This window comes from Channa argus, chromosome 5 (genome assembly GCF_033026475.1).
Source record: "Channa argus isolate prfri chromosome 5, Channa argus male v1.0, whole genome shotgun sequence".
NCBI classification, from domain to species: Eukaryota; Metazoa; Chordata; class Actinopteri; order Anabantiformes; family Channidae; genus Channa; species Channa argus.
The window spans coordinates 4,968,045-4,986,230 of record NC_090201.1 but is presented as its reverse complement, the minus strand read 5'-3'; the positions used below and the strand labels follow the sequence as shown (position 1 = coordinate 4,986,230).

Here is an 18,186-nt window from a genome sequence, read left to right as displayed (position 1 = left end):
TCGACCAGTTGGTTATAGATTTTATTCGTTAAGATCCTGCTAAACACGTTCAAGAAGGAAAAAGACCTACAGTATGGTGTTCCTCATCATGCACACCCTAAAACACCACACTACTTGCCATGCAATAACACAAGGCAATGGACCTTCATCTCTTTTCACTCGACTTTCTTGCATGCATGGCTTCTATTTTATTCCCCAAAAAAAGTCCTCTTATCTTATCTAATCTTACACCGCTGGACTTCTGACAGAAGAAATCTTGTGTGGAATAACGACTTTCATACTGTACTGTTTTTTGTGCCATTGAGTGTATTACAAGAACGTGTAACATTTCTTTGGCTTTGCCCCCCTGGAGAGCTCTCAGCATGACATCCTCTCTTTTATTCTCTTTGCACTCTGTGCAGCCCTACATATCACACACAATTGCCCAGAGACCAAAACAACAACAAAGAAATAAAAAAGAAAAGAAGAAAATATCCTTTTTTTTTTCTGCGCTTTGCTCAAAGCATGTTAAAGGCTAATTCTAGAAAACATGTTGCTGCAAATTGTTTATCCAGTTGCATACCTCAATTTCTCCCTCGAACTCAGAGGAGTCCAGCAGCGTCACTTTGAAGGGGATGGTCTTAAGCCGCTTGGAGCCTTTTTGTGGTGATTTGAGGTTCTTGTTTGGGGACGCCTTCTCAGACATTTCATCCGTTTCTTTGTGTTCATCCAGATGCTTGGAGTTGTGGTCCTGGACAAATATAAAAAAACAAAAGGCAACAATTTTAGTAGCAGATTTCATCTGTTGTATTATTGTTAATATCTGCGTATTTACTATAAAAGTGCATATTTCAAAACTCGTAAAATACTTTGAGGTAACCATATCAGGAAATTGCATTTGATTGTCTTAGTGAAATCTATTGGTGCAGAGTCAGCATTGGAGTTTTAAGAACTAGTGAATTTTAGGGAGTTTTAGGTACTGGAGCATGTTCAAGTACTGAAAAACATACAATACATAAACCTTCTGCAAACTGCATTGGCTCATATTTATCACTCAACTAAAAAACAAGAAAAGAGTCCAAACCCGGCTATAGTATCTGCACTCTTTGAAACAAATACATAACAACATTGCTTCAGACTATTCTGAAAACTGTTGCAATAATCAGGAGATACCGTACGTTAATGAATACAGATAAAATGTCTTTGGAATGAGTGTTATCTTCATTATCTACAAGCCCTAAAGGCTTGTTTTAAATAAGGCAACATGAACAATTGAACTCTATTTTGCCAGCTGTGTAAAAGACATTCTCAGCTCACTAAGAAAAAGTTTGCAGCCCAATGCATCAATTCTTTCTACGTCAAAGTCAAACTTAGATTAGTTTTGGGCTGGTTTAAAGATAATTTTAAGATAAAAATGGTTAGCAATACATGCACACACACAGACAGACATAGTTTCTTTTAATCATAGCATTCAAATGCAGTAACAGCAGTATATCTCACTGGCTGAACCAAAACCTATGACGGGCTTTGACCGATGAGTAAATACATTTGACACATATAATACTTTTTAGTGCTAATAAAAGGATTTAAAGCGCATGTTAGTCAATAATTCTAGTCATGTCTTTGTATTTCATATCAGCCTGTGAGTTTTATAAAAGTTATGTCTGTGGGCTCTGGGAAAGAAATGTATATATATGCATGTGTGTATAAATATAAATAATACAGAAAGGGTCAATGTTGACCTTTGCAGTTTAAGATAACCGGTCAACTGTTTTAAAGACATCTTTTATCATGACAGGAAGAGGGAATTTTGTTTTTGCACTACAGCAAGTGGTCAGTAGAGAAAAAGCAGGCAGCAGAGCTTGGTGGAGGCATTATATCCAGGTCTCCTAATAGTAATGCTGTAGTAATAAGCCACTGGTTCAACACGGTTGTTCTGACCTGTTTGGCCATCTTGCTGTCCGAGGCGGAGTCCTGCATTGCAGCTTCTGCCCCCTGCTTTGTGGGAGGACCCGTATCTTGCTTTCTTTACCTCCAACTCAGCCTGCCTTTGTCACGTCAGTAAAGTAACACCAACCTGAGAAGAGACAAAGAAACATTAAATACACACACACCCCTCTGGGTTACAGCCCATGACAGCACAATTAGAAGAACACGGAACAAGTATATTTGTTTGGAAGGGTTGCCGGGAGAAAGCCTCTTCTGCCTAAAAAGAACATGAAAGCACGACTGAGGTTCACAAATCTGTGGACAGATGAGACCAAAATGAAGTTTTTTTGGCCTCAATGCCCAGTTTCGCATTGTCTAATGTGGATACTTTGTCTTTGGGGGAAAAAAACACAAAACGAAATGACAGCAGCTTCATCTGGAGATTGAAAAATGTAAAACCTCAGTGTATTCACCTCAGAACAATAGCAGCAGTAGTCCTAGTGTCACACCTTTATTACAAAATCTGAAAGCTGTAACTTCTTTCTACAAACAGACGTACTTCACCTTGTAGTCAAGGATGTTTACTTTAATTACAACCACCCCCACTGAGCAAGATAATCATCATCTATTTAAGCAAGACTCCGGCACTAAGATGACAATTGCCAAAAGAGAAAAGGAATTAGTGAATTAGGCCATGAGCACGGCTGTTGGTACTCAGTGCATTCATATAGTCACAAAGGTGTTCAACCCAAAAAACTGATAAGAGTACTTTCACTCATGTATGCTCAAAATGATGCAGTCTATAGCGCACTATGGTGCAACTGACTGTGCCTACAGTATTTTGTTAACTATCTAAGTGCTGGTACGTGTCATCAGTCTTTACGTTTTTATTCATTTCTTAATGTATTGATTCATTTTTTCATTCATTCAAACATATGTTCGTTGAAATGTTAGACAGCCTGTTTTTCTCTTCTCTGTCTATATCTACATTTTATCGGAAATCAATTGATATGTGCTGCATTCAGTTACAGTTTATAGGGTGTGGGTGGGTAGAACAATAACCACAGCTAAAGTGAAAGTGCAGTGCATCCAGTTCATCCAGTCAGTTTAGAGAGGTGTGTACCTACTGTCAGCATGCCTAAACAGACGCTCAGTAGAATTATATTAAAACTGTTGGAGGGGAATTTATGTGGGTCACACCAAACCTCCTGTAGGAGGTCCTCAGACGTTTTGCTATTAGGCAAGCAAACAGAACACAAGTAAAATCTTTTATTATAGACTGATGTTTTTCCTGCACCTTATGTGATTTGCTCACTTTGTTCACATTTATCTGCAGTTATGTGTTTAATAATTTATTTTCTAACAAGCTTTGTTTTATACTGCATGTGTATATTTGAGGTCTTATAAGCCTATTATGGGCTCGGAGTTTAATGTATAGGATGCAAGAATTTAAAAATTATCTTTGTATGAATTACACTGTCGTCGATTAAAGAGAAATCAAGAGCTCTGACTCCCCCACAATGTATTTCTCTGTGGATACTTGAAAGTGATAAAGAAACACAGCCTTGATCTATGAATCTCAACGCACAAAAACCATTTAACATTTAATGTGCCTGACAAAGATAGATGAAATCTTCCTGCTGTTTAAACTCTACTTCTGAGATGATGTTGCCTTTTTTTTTGGCCACTTAGCCAGCAGAACAAGAAAAAGAAACTGCTGCTTCAAACTGTAGCTATCAGGTCAATAGACAGTAGATTTACGCTTAGCAGATTCTTAACCAAATGCCAAAGACTTTTATGACCCTGGAACATGTTCTTCTGTGACCTTTGATGAAAGGAAGACAAGGCACAAATTGTGTGAACATATCCTCAGTGGAATCTGCCCAACACAGCATGCCAGAATAATGCCAGTGCATTATATAGTTCCCTGCACAATAAACTGAGACCTTGTATATATTCCATTCTCTATATTACCCTGGAGGTCTCTCTGCCCCTGGAGCTGCAAATCACATCAACATAATGCACCTGGGGGTTGTAGGTGACCGTGGCCAATGACTCAGGCAAAAGCACCATCAGTTGTAGAGGAGAAACAACCCTTCTGCAACTTCCAACCAGGGAACATCTTCACTTTTTGCTTTGAGGAGTACAAAACCACCTCCTCCACCACCTTCTCCTCCTCTGCTGCACTACCATTAATGTCCCATTAAGTAATGATCATAGTGATCTGACAGAAATGAATTCCCCTACTAAGGGGCAAAAGTGTATCATCGAGCGGCATGTCCACTCAGGGGCCTCGTTTCCCCCCAGTGGTTCGATCCAGCTCGGCACTGTCCTGTCAGTTGCTAAATCAATTTTCACTCACTGGCTGGATGGTGCATATGACTGCCGAGTAAACTCCCTGATTGGAGAGGAAAAGCCCCATTGGGTATCGTGTTCTGATGGCAGCGGAAGCAAACACTCAGCTCCACCATGTCTTTCTGTTATCACATTCGCCTCCCGGTCCAAATCAGTCAAGCTGAAAATAACAACCGTCTCCCTTGTGTGCGATACAGGTGCGCACTTTCTCATTCTGTCCAAGTCAAACAGAAGCTAATGTCCCCTCTTGGTTAATATCCATCTGGTCTACATGACACAATGCATTCATCTGCAGCTCTCTGTTTGAATATACCTCTCTCTGCTGTGCTGTGTTTAGTGGCACAGCTATAAAACTACCTGAAAACACCCCCAGTCTTACCATTCTGCTTCCCCACTGCGAACATATTTCACTTCTTTGCTGAACACATTACCAAGTACACAACCAACCATGACACATTTTCTTACCATACCCAAATCGATAGTCACTGCTGCTTGGAAGCAGTCATTAAAGATGTGTACGATACATGTCACTCGATAATGAAAGAGCCCTCGGAGGACACATACACACACATACAGATACATACACATACAGGATACAAACCACATAATCCAACATTAGTTTGTGTCAAATGTGGCCCCTTATTGAGACATGTTCTCATGAACTCAGATTAATCGCCAAATTAACACAAATTGATGTCATAGAGTGAGGCAGTAGAGCCCTGCAAATGCATTAATTTCCTGTAACAGACTATTACCCACAATGCCCTCTGTTAACCCAGTGACTGAGATCTCTGCAGATGAGAAGAAAGCACCTTAAAGTGCAAAATGCACTATGCGTCTTTTGTTGTGCATAATGTGCAGTTTACTGACAATGTCTGTCTTTGATATCTGCCATCATAATTATTCATCACAAAGAACAGCACATTGTTCCCTTAGAGGGTTATGAAATGCTACTCTTCCCAAAGAAGTGTAGCCTCCTTCCCTGTTCCTCTTTTCCTCTGTCTCTTCATTCTCATCAGAGATATGCTTTAATCTAAGCGAGGCAAGAGGAGAGAGAATGAGAGAGAGAGGATGCATGTCTGTGGGGTACTGGCTCCGCTTCAAGATGCAGTTGCCATGGCAACAGCATGGAGTGTGGTTTTTTTTTTGTTCTTTTTTCTGCACACCCGATCATCTTGCTCCTCAGAGGAGTGACAGAGAAGCAGAAAGACGAGACAAGATGAGAGGCCTAAAGATGAAGCGTCCAGAAAGACAGAGGGATCAAGCATAAATGGAAAAGATAAGAAACAACACTGGGGAGGAAATAAACTGATGTGGCATCGCGACTCAGAGGAAATGTCAAGCAGCCTCCCCTTTGGTTAATGTTGGAGGAGCTGCACACCGGGACTGACAGGTTGCAGTAGAGATGCAGGCCTACTCTCTCTACTATTACTACCAGCAGTCGTAAGCTGCACTGTATCTGAGACAGTTCCCACTAGTACACAGTGCATTCCTCTCATCCCATTGCACAATATCTACAGTAGTGGAGTCTCTGTTCCCTAAAACAAGATATCACTGCCTGTGGAATATGCTGCACAACATCACTGTTGCTTGTACACAAGCTGAAACTGAAGATCTGTACAGTATTAGCACAGCAACATCTGAGGCTATCATGGCTACAATATTCCTATTATTGTAAAAAGAAACACTTAATATGTACTAAAAAAAAGTTCCTATCAATTTCTAAACTACTAAAAAGCCCTCAGACAATACGTGGGAAATCTACTGATATGCTATTTTTGTTTGAAAACGTATAATCAGTTTAGTAAGCTTTTAAAATTGAACAATTTAACATATGTTATGACATCTTAAAGCTACATTATATAACTTCTTTAATATTCCTTTTTTAGTAATCATGAAAAATCTTAATGTGTATACAAATTCTGGCTGCAGTGCTAAGACATTCCTGTTGTAAAGGTTTTTACAGTGAGGCTCGTCCCTCTAACCAATCAGGGAAAGTTAAACCCTGTGTGTCACATGTGGATGACATAAGGGACCTTAGCACTCTTCTGCCATATGTTACAGGCTTTAAAACAGACAAAACTAAAATGGAAATGATGTCTCCATAACGTCACACACGACACAAATTCCAACCAAAAAATATTTCAGACAAAATCTCAGACCAGATTAACACCTCTTGAAAGCAGTGAAAAGATTGCAGCCTGCAGCTAAAAGTATCCGCACTTCTCTATTTGCCACAGCCATGATTTCCTGTGTTAGTGCCCAACAGGTTGGAGAACAAGAGAACAATAATTTAGAAAGGTGTAAGGTTAATAAAGAAGGAGCTAAAAAATACATCTCAGAGCATGCTGCATCATTTTTAGGGGCTGTAGAAATTCTTACATCCCAAAAAATAATGTTACACTTATGCTTTATCTGTAGTAATAAAGCTCCATTGTAGGAAAGAAATTATGACAGTGTAATAAAAACAAATTAGTGTTGTCCAACGATTATGAAGTCTTTGTTTCATGAAGTAATGGATTTTGAATTAAAAACTTTTATGGAGCTGCCTTATTTTATGGATTTAGTGAAGGTATCTACCATTTTTGACCCTGACAAGACAGGAAGCGTATACAGGATGTAAGGACCTCATGAGAGTTAAAAATAAAAATACAAATAAATAATATTTATGTTTCAGAATGTATCCATTGATGATCAAATTATCGAATGAATGTAGTGAAATTTGCTGTGCTGTACTGTATGTCTTGTTCAATTTAGCAAATGTCAGTTTGCTAACCTAAGATGGTGACACTGTACATTACAACATTATCCCTGCAAAACATTATTTTTAGTATCACTGTAATGTAACTGTACGTGTCAGTGAGAGTTTATACAGTCCATCAGACAGAGACAGAAAGCTCAAGGACACAGGTCTCATCCACTAAGATGTAAACACACAGCCTCAGTCATACATGCTAAAAACTAGTGTGACTCTGACGCATCAACCATTTTCTTAAATTACACTGTTTGCTAAGAGATGTAGCATGTTGTTCTGCTCCAGTGGTATTGTTTTCCTAACGTGACTATGCAGCTGTAATACGTCTCGGAGACTTTTTTTGTTATTGTGGTAAGTTTCCTGTGTGGGCCTCTACCTACAGATGATGACAGATGGGATCAGAGTAGAAAGACTGAGATAAATAACTGCCTGACTCTTCAAGTTCAACATTCATGCAGCACATTTTCAATCACCCCAAGAAAAATAGTACAAAGGAGAAGCACATTTCCTTTTTGCAGCTGCAAACTAGAACAAACTTACTAACTAGCTAATTAAAGGTTCTTTGTCTGAAAACAATATCAACACAGACACAGTCAGAGACATGAGAGTCGCTTCGAAGACATTCTGTCACAGTGTATCTAATGGATGCTGACCTTTCTCATGCTGTGCTCGGAGACCATTGGCGCATGCGTGAGCAGGGAGGCCCCACTGATGACGGAACGGTCCCTGAGGATGCCGAGCCCCCCTGGGAACTGCAAATGCAAAGTTTTTATTTTTTTCCTCTTTTTCTACTGCTCCCCTAACACACACACACAGCTGATGCTGCGATAAATAAGCAAAAGCAGTGTAGCTTAAAGGAGCTGGAAGAATGTGGGCATGAGTATGGGAACACATGGGTGTTTTGAACAGGCATCGTCATAAACCCCGGAGGCAAAGGAGACGCATGGTGGGCAAGACAATGCTTGTTGGCTTATAAGTGCACTGTCAAAGTTGTTCTAAATTCTGAGATGCATGACTACACATTGATCCATGCTACTTAAAGGCTTCACCCTTCAAATGCTTGTTTTTTAAGACATTTCCCTTGTCTTGTGTTAGGGTTTAGGCTATAATCACTAAACTCCAAAACAAGTCTTCAAGTCAATTTTGTTTCTTCTCACCTCCCACTTTATGTTGGAATAATAAATATTTCATGGCAACAGCATAAAGCCTCTTTACTAAATGGAGGTAATTAGGAGATGTTTTACACTAATAATAAAAATCACACAATTTGTTCCACTTTTATCTTCTAAGATTGGCACAATATGATGCAGATAAATCGCTCTTGAGCAAACACTTTTGGATGCGAGCGCATGTGCCTTCTGTTTTTACCAGTTCCTGTCAAAAAAAGCACTGTCACATTGTCGAAAGGCCAGTGTGTAATTGTCGCAACGTGAAGCCTCTATTGTGCTACAGATAATGAGAGACTGCCACAATGGTTGCACTTCCTAAACCAGATTCTTCACCACTATAATCTCTGAGCAGGAAAATTATTTCCTGTAGCTTAGATCCACAATTACAGCTGTTCCTTTTTTTTTCCCCCTTTGGCTTTTGTTAAAGTGCTGATGACAAAAAGCAACAAAGAGGTCAGCGCAGACTGGATAATGTCTTGGCATTTTTGTGGAATTGTATTCAAGCGTTTTACTGCTGATCACGAAGATAAGCATTGCTGACAATAATCATATAGAACCTGTTAGCCCAGCAGTTGTCAGCACCTGCAGAGATACATGTTATTTATGAATGTACAGAGCAAGTAAAGTACCTCCCCTTAAAGCAAAGAGTCTATTCATTTTACAAGTTCAAACTTATATGGCAAGATACCCAAGCAAGCTGTTGTTTGTTCTCTACTAGATGGAGACGAGCTCGACTGTGCCACAGTACAGTCATGCTGTCAACAGATCCACGTATCTAGACAATTTCAAACAGGACTTGTGTGATGACCCAAACCGCTTGAAGTTTTTGCCTCAGCATGGCAACACACAGTTCACTCTCATTTTGCATTACCCTTTGAAGAAATTCACACACACACACACACACACAACCAACACACATCCTCGCAAGTAACACAATGTTACCTTCCCTTTGATTTCAATTTCTGCATTAGTTCTACATTTCTTTATTTTCCTTTTTGTTCTCATGTATAAAATTACTATGTATTAAATGTTTGCAAGATTTTCTTTCATTTTCTTCTCTTGCCTGCGCCGTTGTGGCATGTTTATTTCTATGCAGTACTAAATCAACTGCCTGGCAATCAATTGGAAATCAGACAATGATTGCAGCAGTATTTGTGGATGACAGCCAGAATTTAAGCCTCATTCAGACATGCACCTTGAAACAGTGACAATTTGGCAGGTTGTGCTTATGACTGAATGACTCACTATGAGTCACAACCTTATGTTCCTATAATGTACTTAAGTTTGTGTAATGCTTTCAGCACTACTTTAATGTTAACTAATACATAGATTGTATATTGAATAAGGCATTGCGTTTTTTTGCTATTATTAATATTGTAGTCCTGTAGCCTTAACAGTTAACCAGAATTAACGGATTAATTATTGATTCATTAATTTTCGATGGACAGTTGGGGACAATACCGGTGTATGGGCTGCGTATCTGTAAAAAGAAAGAAACTGAAAAATAAATTGCACTTTTCACTGTGATTAATCACAGTTAATTGACGGACTGGGATTTGGAGTTCAGACCGGACTCGACTCAGGTCACCTGGTTCAGATGACAAGTTGGAGGAATGTGGATATAAAGTATTAAAGAAAACTGTTGGAGGGCTTCGCTGCTAAATGTGAGAGCAACCTGCCATCACGTTCAGGCTCCACCCAGATCAGGTCTTTCTTTTTTATTTATGCACATTGGGTTTGGGCTGTTAGGACCCACTCCTCCTTTACAGTGAGCCAGTTCCTGAGACAGACCAGCCTGTTCACGTTATGTTTCATTCTGCTGCAGAAAACAGAGCAGCTTTTTTATTTTTTTTGGCTTGTGTTAAGGCCTACTTTAAACACATTAAACCGTTTACATGAATCGCAAAAATGAACATGTGACTTTTCCTCAGCCCCCACATGCCAACATACAGTATAGCAATATATATTATGTCAATATTCATCCAATATTTACTCTGTTTTTAGGCCACCAACTTTTTCTATTTTAGTACTGGGCAGCTGACATACAGTGGGTTTATTAAAGATTAAACTTTTCTTAGCTTCCTGTCGACGTTGAAGAAAATGTTTAAGAGAGCTGTGAGAGTGAACAAAAACAGTAGCATAAGACCCATAAAACTGATACAATGAGCAACAAGATAATGAAAAGGTCCATGAGTCTGAGGGGAACTGCTGAGCTGGGTAATATTCTCCAGTGGGTTCGTTACTAAAAGCAGCTCCTGTCACACTACACATAATCACTGACAGATTGTTCTTAAAGAAAACTTGATCGTACAACTTTAACGTGATGGGAAAGACGTTAAAGCACTCTACTTCCTCGACATAATTTTCCAACACGCTTCTGTTCTTTCAGCAGCGGTGACAAATGTGTAGGAATTTTGTTTTAAGAGTCATGTCATGAACAAAGCCTTGATAAATATTTATGCAAATATTTATGTCTGGATTACGAAAAGCCATCACGTTAACAAACAGATTAAGCCACGTTATATATCTCATGTCTGAATCTGATTATTTTTAAGTTAAGGCAAATTAACTGAGCTGGTTTAATCCACTTATCAGAATTATAAATTATAATCACAGTAATCATCTGCAGCACAGTCATTCATTCACATCATTACACTGTTATGGACTGTTATGGACGGTCTTAGGGAGTAGCATATAGACATCAGATTGGAATTTATACAGTAACATAAATACCTACTGTAAAACTGTTGTGAAATCCCTCCCTTCCTAAATGGGGAGTAGCAAGTGTTGCCTCATGATCCTGTTTTAAAGGCCTGACACAATACCTGCTTTGTTTAGCAGTGTTAGCCTGATTGGCACAAGGCTTTTTAGTGGAAAACTGATCTGCACATGTGCTTTCTTAAAGATGTACTCCGCTTTAAACAAGAGCCCCATTGACAATGACAATGTATACAACGTGTTTCTGTACAGTGTGATTTTAGGCTAAAAAATGAAGCTTTTTTTCAAAGCATTTTGACGCATTCAAGTTCAATCTGTGTTCATATTGCTCAAAAATACAGTTTTTTATTTAGTAAGGATTTCTGTACACAAGAAAAGTGACAATGCAACTTTATGTCAACCTGCGCATGCATAATAATATGCTAATGGTCACACTCAGCTGCCTCCTGCGAGCACATGCCCTTGTAACAGAGTTCATCAGAAAGAGCTGTCCTCTGTGGGGCAATAAATCCAGGGAGAACAACACAGCCACAAACCTCCCTTATCTCTCGTATGAAGGGCACAACTACAGCAATGGCCTCCCAACACTGATCTGCCTTATACACACACACACACACACACACACACACACACACACACAACAGTCGCCTCAAAGGTGATTTTTCCAATTTCCTTTCAACCTTACAAGTGGAGGGGAACACCATAAATCAACAAGAAACTGGTGGGTGTCAGAAGTCCTCTCAGTAGGACTCACAAGACTCTTTTACTGTTTTTTATCTCAGGGGATCAAGGGGACTCAACTGGCAATACCCTGGGGATATTGCTGGGATCCCCATGAGCAAGCCTGGGGCATTTTCTGAAAAACAATTCCACGGAATTTAGGTTCTGTGTGGAATTCTTCCAACATGCCACAACTGCAGAGAGTTAAAATGCCAGTTAAGAGCAGAGGAGTCAGAAGGAAATGTGACACAAGATTCACTGGAAGCAAACTATCTTGCTGCTGTTAGACTAAATGGAAAGATAAAAGCAGCAATTTTCATCTTCAGAGTATACTGTATTTCTATAAATGTTAATGACTGCAGGCTTTCATGAAAAGAAAACTCATCAGAACAACACTGCTGCAGTGTTCTCCAATGGGAACAATTCGGAGGAACTTAAGAGGGCTGCTGGTCGCTTGCTATTTCCGCACAAATGGGCCTCCCGCGAGCTCCCAGTGGCAGCACTCTCTCTGCCAGCTGAACACATCCTGCTGCTGCCCAGCTAGCTGGAGCAGCACTCAGCCGCCGTTGGCTAATGGATTGCTTATAGTGAGAGGAGGCAGAGCGAGTGTGGGCCCGTGCATCAGCATGGATGCCGTGCTGCAGGTGCTGACCGTCGCCACAAACAGGGGGCAGCAGCTGGAGTGCATGAGTCATTGTGTGAGTGTCTGTGTGCTTGTCAATGTTCCACTCCACGCTTTCTACATACACACACACACATTTACACACACTTGGGACCTAAGCTTTTCCATCCTCTGAGGAGTGTGCTCCAACACTCCAAAATATTTCTGGCTCTTGGCTGATTAACATTCTCCATGCCAGGATGCAGAGAACGAACCATAAGGCTCTCATATATGCATGCAAAATACCATAGTGCTACAACGGTGTGAGGAGAGGACACACAGGGTAGAGGAGAGAAGAGACAACTTCTGCATGTTACTAATTACCGGACTGATCCATAAACAAGTTTTATTTCACACAAACACAATGGCAACAAAGCCTGCAGCATCACCCACTATCCCTGTCATGGCCCATTTGAAGCTCGTTCGCTGGTACCCATGGGAGAAGGTGGCACAAGGCCACACCATATGGTATTTTATGTGCCGGGCTGCAGGACTCCGCAGGAGAACCGAGCTGTGAAAGGAGGAGTCTGTCCATTGGACTAATTAATGTCTCTGTGATCTGAGAGGTTTTCCTCATAACTAGGCCACAAACCTTCACCCTTATGCAAGGCCGCTCAAATAAGCAAAAAGTCATTCCACTTAACATGTAGAACAAATTGTGATGCCTGGTCTAGAGATCAAGACACAAGGTCTAGAAAGAGACATGTTTTTGGCATTTCCACTTAATCTTTCTTTTCTGCCTCTCGTTCTGTTCCCCCCCAGTGCCCTTTGTGATCTGATAGGCCTGGAATAATAAGCAGCTAATGTGTTATCTGCTAAAAGCTACATTACAACATACAGATAAAACTGCACAGATCACAGCAGGTGCAACACAGCAGCAGCAGCAGCAGCAGCACCACAGTGCTCTATAATAACAGTGGAAGCCGTCACAGTGACATGCAATTATCGTGTGCTGAGGTTGAGACTAGATTTAAAAAGCAAAGCTGTCAAGTTTTAAATTTGGCTTTAGCGTGTTTACCATTATATTGAAGTGGTATTGATAAGGCAATCACAAGGTCTGGCCTGCTCTGCTGTTTCCTGGTCTTACTGCATATCGTTTTCTTCACTCTCTCTCAAGCACACACACACACACACACACCCAGAGAACAGTTTGCCCATATCTTGCTTTATGCAAAAAGCCAACAGGGATTGAAACTAGGTGCTAGAGTATTTACTTTGGAAAAAGCAGTGAGTTGAGTCAATTCTTAAAAGTTTACTTAAGGCAATATGACATTCTCCTGTTACCTTTTTAATTCAAAAGTCAATGGCTTTCGACTTGTCCCTTCAGGGGTCGCCACAGCAGAACGTGTTCCGCATGTTGATTTGGCAGGAGTTTGTACGCCGAAAGCCCATCCTGCCACAACCCTGCCATTTTATCCGGGCTCGGGACCGGCACCAGGGTGGCCTTTGGTGGCTGGGTGGAGCCAGACCTGGTGGCTAGGGATTCTAACCCGCGCACTTCTGCATCGTAACCCAATTCTCTTCCACTGAGTCACCAGGCCCCCTCATGTTACCTTTTTAATTAAAATTAAATAAATAAAGGAATCTGGAAATGTATCTCTTTTCATTTTGATGATTACAAAATGTGTGAAAACTGGATTGTAAAAATAGCATTTGGACTGCAGATGGGCCAGATGTAAGAGTGTTTTTGCATGTTTTTAGGCACAGATGTGAGGCATTCTGGATCCAAATTTCTCACAGAAATCTAAATGTCAGCAGACAAAGAGTGAGAACAGCACAGATGTTACTGGGAAGCTGCACTGAATCAGTTAACTGAAAACAAAATGACAAAAACAGTGACAAACAAATTAAGCTACAACAACAAATGACACCCACAATGTCTGAATAGTTCCACTCTGCAAAAAAGCAGGCAATGGGGGGTTTTGCGGTTTGTGTTCATCAAAGTGTAATTGGATGTGAACTTTAGAATTACTAGACACTATGACTGCACTCTAAAAATAAAACATCTCCACCGTATTTTATATATATATATATATATATATATATATATTTTTAAAAAACACTTCTTCCATCCAGCATGTGATCCAGTAATGTGGTCTAGCATTACTGACTGGTAACACTGTCCATCAGCCACAGCAGGGCTGCGACAAGTTACTGCTGATGCAAACAGTACATCACAAAGTAGCTGCTTCACATTACCAGCTTTCACCTGGCTAAACACAGGGTGACTTTCTGTCTGAAGCAGACCCAGGAAACATAAAACTATACATACTGGGTTGTGTAGGGTTGTGTAGAGGCTGTGGCTCAGGAGGAAGAAAAGGTCATCCACCAACTGCAGGGTCTATGATTTAATCCCGATCTTCTACAGTCCACGGTTTTAAGCAAGACACAGAAAATGGTCTGCACTGGCAACAATCAGCCCTAACATTACCAATGGCACCTTAATATTGTCATGGAGGACAAAGGTCAGCGTGGCCACTGTAAGCACTCTGCGGCTACATAGCCCTCAAACACAGCAACATGTGATCCACTATGTGCCAAAGTGGTTGAAGTACACAAACTCAATACTTAATACTCATACTCAAAAGTATGACTACATAAAGTGCACTGTGCCTCTTATGATGCATACAATGTAGTGTGGGCCTGAGAGTCCTGTTTCATTGTCTGCGATTTCACACTTCTCTTGCAGGCTTTTCTACCTTATCAGTATCAAAAGCACTTTAACAGTGGCTGTCCAATCTCACATTCACCCATTCACACATTGACAGCTTGGCCTGTCCACGGGAACAAGTTGGGGTTCAGTGTCTTCCCCAAGGACACTTCCACATATGAACAGGAGGAGCTGGCGATCCCGGTAGTTGGCAACCAATAAAGATCACTCCAACACGACAAAGTGTAAGAGTTGCCAATTCACAAGGAACCCCAGGCCCCATCTACAGTTTGTTCAGAGCCATGTGGATAAACCAGAAGTCTATTGGAGGAATGTTGTGCTGACAGGACGACAACATAGTAGTTTTTTGGCTTGAATATAAAGACTTATGTTTGCACACAACCAAGCACTGCATTCTGTGAATTGAAGCTTGACAGTGACCCTGTCACGGTTTACCAAAGAATGGTTGGAATAGCTAAGTCAAAGTCCTGAGATATTTAACCATATATTTACATTGAAGTGGAGAAAATTCCAAAGGCTTAGAAAAAACTCCACCTCAACAACTTTTGGACACATAGTCCTACTGATACAAGTTACAGTACAACAATTCCCAGTCCATAATTTCAAACTGTTTTCTTTTGGTGGTGGTTTTAGCCTTTAAATGATTTATGCAGGTTTTTATTCAGCACCACCTCACCACTGCCTGCACCGCAAACTCCTCTGAATCTAGAAACAGATGCTCAACACAAAGGAATATTCAACATCCATCATTTCATCTCTATCATTCTGCTGTATAAGTGATTCCAGACACTAATCAAACATTATCCCGTACAATATGGTTCTTCAATAAGCCACACATCTGATCTCAGTCCATACAAAGCACTAGATTTAATGTCACAGAGTAAAATATACATTCTTTAAAAACAGATGTGTGTGTTGTTTATCATACCTGTGTAAGTGTGTCTGTTACAGAGGCTGAGCCTTTGTTTGCTCTCTGTGCTACGAGATTTGCCACAGCAAACTTGTTGCCGCCATCGATCTGCCCTGCTCAACGTGTCCTCTGCTGCTTGTCCTTAAAAAGCAACACACAGAGTGGGCTCCGGGCAGACTGCAGCCCTGTTCAACATCTGTGGCCCAATCTGCCAGTGGGGGCAGAGCAATTATACCACAAGGTTACACAAAAACATACTGAAGTCAGAGGAGGGAAACTGCGGACCAGGGACAGTGATTCCTTTCTTTCTGACTAAACATGTTAAATCTTGCTTCCTTGCTCTTTAAAGATGTGTTATGAATTTAGGAATCATGATAATTGTGAGAAAATCCAGAACACTCTCTTCAAGATGACACTTCAGGCATGGATGGTAAAAAAAATCTTAATGTGTTATTTCAAGAGAAGCAACACAACTTGTGCAATTTTATGAATATTACCTGCTACTTATACTTTAGGGCTGCAAATATTATTTCCTAAACAAATTCAAACTCTATTTAGTTTGTGACTAATGGACTTAAATGTCAAATACAAAAGACAAGAAAAGCTGTAAATCCTCACTTTTCAGAAGCAGTCAAGCAGCACAATTCTTTTGCTCCGTGAATGACTTAAACAATTAATCGATTATGGAAATTATCCTTTGGTTAATTTTCTGTTGCTGGAGGAAAAGAAGCAGATGTGCTTGTGTTGCAGACTAAACTGCACAAGTTGGCATTTTCTCAACACCATAACTGAGTTGCAAAACAATGGGTATTATAAAGAAGGGCTCCCAGGAGACTGGCTCATTAAGATGCTCCCTCACATCTCTTTTTGCTTCACCACTGAAAAAGCATATTGAAGATGAGATTGACTCTAAAACCCATTTATTTTATTTTATAAATATTCAGCCTGGGTACATCAGAGAGAAAGGCTGAAGGTGTTTTCAAAGTAAAGCCACTGTTGGGTGCAGGCTTCTAACTGACTTTATGTATTTTAATCAAGATGAGAGAGCTGAAGTCTCACTTGTTGTAAGAGCCCATTAGAGGCTCTAATAAAGTCTCTGCAAGATCTCATCTTATGTATTTACATAAAAACAGACAGAAGTCAAGTACTCAGATTGACTTGTAGAGCTCTTAAACATTTATTGATAAAAAACATATTAGTTGTTCTGACCTAAATATTTGTAACTTGGCAATAATGTTAAATAATGAGTTAAATTAATATATGTTCAATTCTCCCAAGTTACATTTATATAAACTACAATATTATGATGATGTAGCCAGTTTCCTGCAAATCTTGCTTATAGTACCTTTGGCAGTAGGTAAAAGGTGATTGACTTAAAATTTTAAGTCAGTCACCTGTTCTCTCATTTATATCTTTTAAGTTAAAACAACTAGTTACATTTTGCATTGTATAGGATTTATATGAAGCCCTTATCTACTGTACAGTGTCAAGAAAGTGGCTGCTTGCAAACAAATTGCAAACAAATAAGGAATTTGACCCTTTACAGTTTCCATCCTGCACATGAAAGTGGTATTTATCAGGACTGTGCAAAATGTGAGCACTACAAGAGACGCGTGGCTCTCAGAGTGCACCACCACAACGGTGCTGTTGATATGACAGTTAAGAACTGTTTTCACCCCTTCTTGTTAAAATCAACCTCCTGCAGCTTCTACATTTATGATTCTCACATTGCAGCTTCAGATTTACCACCAGACTGACCTCAGAGCAGGTTCTTTCCCACAGCTACACAACACAATTACCACACCTGGATATTGTTGTTATGTGTTAAAATCCTGATTCTAATTCAAGTAAAACACGTGGACTTGTTCCATTGGCTTCTTGCAGAGTCAATATCTCACAGCTCCTATAATCATGGATGAAAGCTAATATTTATAGGAGTTGGTCTCTTCAGTATCATAAACGACAAAAATCAAAGTATTGAAAGCACACAACAGTCTCAGGAGTCTTCTCTAAAATATTTTTGATGCGAACACACAATGTGTAAAAGTTGGTGAAAGAACAAACTGTTTCTTTCATGCACAGCAACATTTTGACATTTTGACTTTAAACTGTTCCAGTGGGCACATAGGCTTTGTATTTTGAAGTATTTAAATCAAACAATGTATGATTTAATCAAACAGCTTGACAGATATTTATAAGGTTAATTCGTCAACGTAACCTACTGTAAATAAATCACAACAATGTTCCCAAGATTTCATTGCAGAAGCTATGAATCTTAACATACTTTCATTCTGCTTTAAGCCTTAGGCTAATGTAAAT

The 18,186-nt window shown here is 40.0% G+C and overlaps 1 protein-coding gene across 17 annotated transcripts in view; it reads right to left on the bottom strand.

Moving 5' to 3' along the window:
- Positions 1 to 18,186, bottom strand: part of LOC137127075 (band 4.1-like protein 1) — an 85,656-nt gene that overhangs the window by 39,796 nt on the left and 27,674 nt on the right. For 15 of the 17 annotated variants that reach the window (XM_067503470.1, XM_067503468.1, XM_067503478.1 and 12 more), the window contains 2 exons: positions 1,921 to 2,056; positions 563 to 730 (listed from right to left, as the gene is read on the bottom strand). In XM_067503470.1, coding sequence (XP_067359571.1) covers positions 563 to 730; positions 1,921 to 1,959 — 207 coding nt within the window. In that variant the 5' untranslated portion in view covers positions 1,960 to 2,056. Of the gene's footprint in view, positions 1 to 562; positions 731 to 1,920; positions 2,057 to 7,671; positions 7,771 to 15,885; positions 15,907 to 18,186 lie in introns of those variants that run through there. The other 2 variants (XM_067503469.1, XM_067503471.1) reach the window with 2 other exon arrangements.